The 6921-nt window shown below is 49.8% G+C and overlaps 1 protein-coding gene across 1 annotated transcript; it reads right to left on the reverse strand.

The window, feature by feature from the left end:
- Positions 1–333: 333 nt before the first annotated feature.
- LOC119355837 (aquaporin PIP2-5-like) lies at positions 334–2849 on the reverse strand. Its single transcript, XM_037622724.1, has 3 exons — positions 2131–2849; positions 1485–1625; positions 334–768 (listed from the first exon to the last, which is right to left on the reverse strand). The coding sequence occupies exons 1-3, from the start codon at positions 2743–2745 to the stop codon at positions 652–654; spliced, it is 873 nt and encodes a 290-aa protein (XP_037478621.1). The 5' UTR covers positions 2746–2849; the 3' UTR covers positions 334–651.
- Between the last annotated feature and the right edge of the window lie 4072 nt (positions 2850–6921).

Here is a 6921-nt window from a genome sequence, read left to right on the forward strand (position 1 = left end):
AGAGTGAGGGATTTTCACGCGGAAACAGTGCGGGTTGCAACAAAAGTGCGGGCTCCACCTTCTTTTTGGATGGGCTAGAGGGCAAAGAATGATGTTTTCTCGTGTCCGGACTCCCACAAACCCCCTCCTCCCGTTTGGTTTCAGTTTACGGGTAATCATGATCCAGATAACGCCACAGACTGATACAGGACCATAAAGTCCTACTCACAGTTCAAAACGCTGCACCCATCGGCCATCGGGCCATGCCGTCCATGCCGAATGCAAATCGTGGTCCGTACAGATTTGATCAGATTTGCTGGTATAGGGACGAGCACGAAACATGCAAGCAGCTCACAACCCGAATCTTACGTACACATTGCATTTCAAATTTCCCCCCAAATTACCTGGACGCATACATGACAGATTGACAGTACATCATCCTCATCGTTCACAGATAGTACATGCAATGGAAGCAAACACTAACGAAGACACACTCGATCGGTAGAGAAAACAAGCAGCAAACGCGGCGGCGAGCTGAGGAAAAGAGAGACGCGTGCAAAGACCAGCAGAATCCAGGACCCGAACAGCAGCACACACTGGAGGCCCCTCTGTCCTCTGATATATCTACAGTTCAGTGCCTCCGACCATCGAGAACGGCGGCCGGCCGTCGATCTAGCGGCTGCCGAAGGAGGCGGACGAGCCGAACTTGGTGGCGCTGGCCCTCAGCACGTACTGGTGGTATAAGGCGGCGATGGCGGCGCCGATGAATGGCCCCACCCAGAAGATCCACTGCAACCACAATGGCCACAAATGTAAGCATAAGATGTCTCAGAGTAATTTGAATTAATTTCCTCCTAATTGCACTCTCTACAAAACTTTGGGCATACAAGATGGCACTAAGTAGTTAGGTACATTAGATAGAGCTATATAAGAGTTTCTAGGGTAGTTGGATGGTGGAGCAGGTGGGAGTGGGACGAGATTGGGCAGCGTGTATTGCTCCAAAAATAGTATTTTTTTGCAGATATATCATACATAAGCTACAAGACTATACAAAAAGAACTTCAAGGCTAATCAGTGGGGTGTGACATCGCTTGAGTTTATTAAGTGATCCTTATCCCGGGTCCTTGGCCAAAATAATCGACCTGCTCAGCGTTCTGATTGCTACTTTTGAACTTATGGACGAGGAATACCACAAAAGTTTTATGTCTAGTTCTTTTAAGCTTTGAGTCTGCAAGTGATCGCGAACCAGTCATTTGGGATGACATAGTGCAGCATGGGTTTAATAAAGTTATATATCCTAGCTATCTTGTGCCGTTCGATAAGATATGCAGTATATTCTATCTGTTCTTATGGATGAGGAACACCACACAAGTTCTCTTTATTTTCTTTTATTTTTATGTAATAGTCTTCGAGGTGATTGTGGCCACTGCTTACTGAAATAGTAACTGTGAGAACAATATTAATAATTAGCAGAGAGATGCATGGGGGGCAATGGCGGTACATACGTGGTCGTCCCAGGCCTTCTCGTTGTTGTAGATCACAGCAGCCCCCAAGCTCCTTGCCGGGTTGATGCCGGTGCCGGTGATCGGGATAGTGGCCAGGTGCACCATGAACACCGCGAAGCCGATTGGCAGAGGAGCCAGCACCTGAACAATTCATCACAACATCCATCTATTTAGCCACTTCTCAATGATTAACTCTAGCTTAATACATCACTACCATAAACAAACTCATAAAACAGCCGCCTTTGTATTTCAAAGCCATGTATGTAACAAAAAGGAGAGCTAGCTAGGAAAAATACATGAATGTTTTCATGCTGATATGCAGCCTTGAAAAGGACGGTTCACCAAATCTAAACAATCATATCAGCGAAAAATTATGTAGGACTTTCCTACCATGTCCCTATCTACAAAGTGCTTGTCTAATGCTAATCACAAGCGGTTTGCCACCTCACAGTTGCTGCATATAATGAATCAAATTAACTAGCTCTAGCTAGGGACTGAACTAGCGAGTGGTACTAGTGGGTACTGATGCATCAGTACCGGTAGAGAATATCCGTAGACCTGCTTTATCATGCCTAGCTATTTCCATGCAGCATCACTAGTTAACTGAATCACTGGTACGCATGCTGAGAGGAGGGTGATAACTTACTGGGACGTGGGAGTCACGGGCGCTGCGCTTGGGGTCGGTGGCGGAGAAGACGGTGTAGACGAGAACGAAGGTGCCGATGATTTCGGCGGCGAGGCCGGTGCCCTTGGAGAAGCCGGAGCTGAGCTCGTTGGCGCCGCCGCCGTAGCGCACGTAGAAGGCGCTCTGGAACCCCTTGACGAGCCCGACGCCGCAGATTGCGCCGAGGCACTGCGCGATGATGTAGAGCAGCGCGCGCACCAGCGACACCTTGCGCGCCAGGAACAGCCCGAAGGTCACCGCCGGGTTTATGTGGCCACCCGATACACCGGCGGTGCAGTAGACGAGCACGAAGATCATGCCGCCGAACGCCCAGGCGATGCCGAGGATTCCCACGCCGCTGCAGGCCGCGTCGGCGGCGTTGGGGCCGGCGGGGTCCGCCTGGTGCTTGTACCCGATGACGGTGGCCACGGTGATGTAGAGGAAGAGGAGCGTGGCCACGAACTCGGCGATCACCGCGCGGTACAGGGACCACTTGGTCAGCTCCTCGGCGTCGAAGAGCGGCGCCGGCGGCGGGTCGGAGTAGTCCTTGGCCGCGTACTCCCCACCGGGTGGCGCCGCCTCGATGTCCTTGGCCATCGTCGCGCTCCTCAGCCGATCGACAAGCTAGGGTGGGTGTGTGTGGTGGTGCCCAAGGTGCGAGTGCGCCGAAGCTCTGTGTGGTGGTGTGAGACGACGAGGACACGGGCGTGGTATTTATGGCGGCGAGGCGCGGGGCGGCTACTGGCTCTCGGCGAAAGGCCGGCGCAGGGCGCTCCCTTTGCGATTAACTAGTTTTGTTTAGTGGCTGGGTTTACTAGTGGAAGATAAGGGCGTCTCCCGTTGGTGTCTTGTTTCTAGGTTATAAACTTTGCCGCCCACGGCCCTCATCATTGCATCACCCCAGAGCAGATGGCTCACTGCTGGCTGCGCCTAATACGGTGGAGCTTATATATTTTGATTTTAATCAGTGGCCCAGTTTCGTCTGGCGACGGGTGAATGCACGTACAGAATCCATGATTTGAGGTGATGGCAGGTACGTCGTCAGCTTATTTACCTGCTGAGCGTGCTGTGTGAAGCACCAGTAACTTGGTAAAACCAATCGAAATGCAGGCACCAAGTCAGCAGTCACTGGTTTGCTACGAGCATTTGGCGGCAAAATTTGTATTGTTGACATTTGTCTGGGCTCGCCACTAATGAACAACTGCTTATTGGTTGCTGATCATGCGTAGGCACGTCACGGCCACCCTCTAATCAAAGTTTCTATCCGAAACACTGCTTAATCCAAAAATATTGCATGATGCGCCAGCATCGGCTGTGTGTAACAAGCTGTACGCGTCTGGTCCAGATTCCAGAAGATGCACGAGGGTTCGACCGGATGGCGACCCGATATCCCTCCCGGATTTGCATGCCGGGAGACTGGAACCGTCCGCATGATGGGCGCGCGGCACTCTTTTCCAGCGTGCCCGTTGTTCCGTGCACGAGTATAGCTTCCGGCTCACCTCGCTTTCGATTTTTCCATGACGGCGGGCGGCAACAGCACGGAACGGAACCGAAAGTGAGGAGGCCTCATCAATGACCCATCGCCTCCCCCGTCTTCTCCACATTTCCATTCACGGGACGGGACGGCGGACGAGCTCCTTTTTCCCTCCTGAAGCGCGCGGCGCCCATGCGGGACTCATGGTGGTGGTGGTGGTAGCGAGTGCGCGCACCCTGGCCATGGATTACCCTGGCACCATGCGCGAGAGAACAAGAAGGACCGACCAATCCACCGGTGACGCTGACGCGGATATAATTTTTGAAGGGGAATGGATGGGGTGAGCTGGGCGGCTCTTGAGTCCTACTCAGGCCGAATTATTTGTTGTGTTTCGAGTTTTCAACAACTGCGCTGGCATCTCAGGTTCATTTGTTACAAAACAATTAAAGCGGGAATTCGCTTGCATGGACAAACAAACAAACGGGTCGAATGGGCGGTCCATTATTCGACCAACCCGCAGCAATCAGGCATGCAGCATTGTTTTTAATAGAAAAAATGGCAATGTTTTATTATCTCATGATGAAACGCCAAGGAGATACAAACACAACGAACACATATACATCCTCTGCACGGCTAGGATGTACTCCCTCCGTTTCTAAATATAAGTATTTTTTTAAAGATTTCAATATGAACTATATACGGATGTATATAAACGTATTTTAGAGTGTAGATTGACTAATTTTGCTCCGTATGTAGTTTATATTAGAATATCTAAAAAGACATATTTAGAATCGGAGGGAATATCAATTGACACATGTATGATGCAAATCGTAGGGGGTGAAATATGACGACACCACCGAAATCACACATTGGAGACACTATGTCGATCTCATGCCCCCGGAGCAAGTGTATGTTAATGGTAAATTTGGACATGCCCGTAGACAATACATCATGAGCTGCCACTACCGCGCCATGACCGTGGTATGCCACTACCAGCACCATCGAACAACCATGTCCCCATCATCCACACCGCCGACCAACAACATCGTTAATGCCGCCACGCACGGGCCCACGATGTGAGGATGCAACAAAGGATCGCCACTGCTCGCCCCCACGCACCATCTCCATGCCTCAGCCAACCAAACCACGGCACCAGAGAGGCATGTAAAGTGGCAGCTATAACACAAACCTCCCCAACATTGCCCCCAAGTGGGTACACGAAGCAGGAGATGTTATCGTCTAGTCTGAGGAAGCCGGACCTAGGGTTTCCCTTGGAACCATCAGAGCTGTTAAGAGAGAATTGCATCGTTGACGCTGACGGAGCAAATTCCCGACAAATCCCTCGGTAGGGATCCAAGTGCAGCTGGAAGTCATGGATCGGAGGTCACACGAGGGGTTTATCCAGATTCGTGAAGGAAATATGCCCTAGAGGCAATAATAAAATTGTTATTTTATATTTCCTTATTCATGATAAAAGTTTATTATTCATACTAGAATTGTATTGATCGGAAACCTAAATACATGTGTGAATACATAAACAAACACCGTGTCCCTAGTGAGCCTCTACTTGACTAGCTCATTGATCAAAGATGGTTAAGGTTTCCTAACCATGGACATGAGTTGTATTTGATAACGGGATCACATCATTAGGAGAATGATGTGATAAACAAGACCCATTCGTTAGCTTAGCATAATGATCGTTCAGTTTTATTGCTATTGCTTTCTTCATGTCAAATACATATTCCTTCGACTATGAGATTATGCAACTCCCGGATACCGGAGGAATGCCTTGTGTGCTATCAAACATCACAACGTAACTGGGTGATTATAAAGATGCTCTATAGGTATCTCCGAAGGTGTTTGTTGAGTTGGCATAGATTGAGATTAGGGTTTTTCACTCCGAGTATCAGAGAGGTATCTCTGGGCTCTCTCGGTAATACACATCATAAACTTGCAAGAAAACAACGAAGGAGTTAGTCACGGGGTGATGTATTACGGAACGAGTAAAGAGACGTGCCACAAACGAGATTGAACTAGGTATGAAGATACCGACGATCGAATCTCGGGCAAGTAACATACCAATGGGCAAAGGGAATTACGTATGTTGTCATAACGGTTCGACCGATAAAGATCTTTGTAGAATATGTAGGAGACAATATGGGCATCCAGGTTACGCTATTGGTTATTGATCGGAGAGGTGTCTCGGTCATGTCTACATAGTTCTCGAACCCGTAGGGTCTGCACGATTAACGGTCGATGATGATATAATATTATATGAGTTATGTGATTTGGTGACCGAATGTTGTTCGGAGTCTCGGATGAGATCACAGACATGACGAGGAGTCTCGAAATAGTTGAGAGGTAAAGATTGATATATAGGACAATGGTATTCGGACACCGGAAGTGTTTTGGGGGGGGGGGGGTACCGGGTACTTATCAGGTCGCCGGAAGGGGTTCTGGGCGCCCCCGGCAAAAGATATGGGCCTTATGGGCCAAGAGGGGAAACTCACCAGCCACAAGGGGCTGCTGCGCCCCCCATATGGGCCGGCCTAAGGAGGAGAAGGAAAGGGGAGAAGGGAAAGGAAAGTGTGGATTAGGATTCCCACTTCCTTCCCTCTCCCCCCTCTTTCCTCCCCCCTTGGGAAAACATGGCATGGGGTGCAGGGCAAGGTAGGGCCCCTAGGGGGCCAGCGGACAGCCCTAGGGCGTGCTCTGGCCTCTCCCCTCCCCCTCCCACCTATATTTATGTGGGAAGGGGGCACCTAGTACACACCGGATCAATTGTTAGCCGTGTGCGCCCCTCCTCCATCGTTTACACCCCTGTCATATTTTCGTAGTGCTTAGGCAAAGCCCTGCGGAGATCACTTCACCATCACCGTCACCACGCCGTCGTGCTGACGGAACTCATCTACTACCTCAACGTCTTGCTGGGTCAAGAAGGCATGGGACGTCACCGAGCTGAATGTGTGTAGGGCGCGAAGGTACCGTGCGTTCGGTACTAGATCGGTTGGATTGCGAAGAAAGTTCGACTACAACAACCGCTTTGTGAAACGCTTCCGCTTACAGTCTACGAGGGTACATGGATACACTGTCCCCCTTGTTGCTATGCATCTCCATGGATATATTATTGCGTGTGCGTAGATTTTTTGTTTTCCATGCATCGTTTCCCAACAGTGGCATCATGAGCCAGGTCTATGCGTAGATGATATGCATGTGTAGAACACAAAGAGTTGTGGATAGTGATAGTCATATTGCTTACCACCGACGTCTTATTTTGATTCAGCGGTATTGTGGGATGA

Source organism: Triticum dicoccoides, chromosome 2A (assembly GCF_002162155.2).
Source record: "Triticum dicoccoides isolate Atlit2015 ecotype Zavitan chromosome 2A, WEW_v2.0, whole genome shotgun sequence".
Taxonomy (NCBI): Eukaryota; Viridiplantae; Streptophyta; class Magnoliopsida; order Poales; family Poaceae; genus Triticum; species Triticum dicoccoides.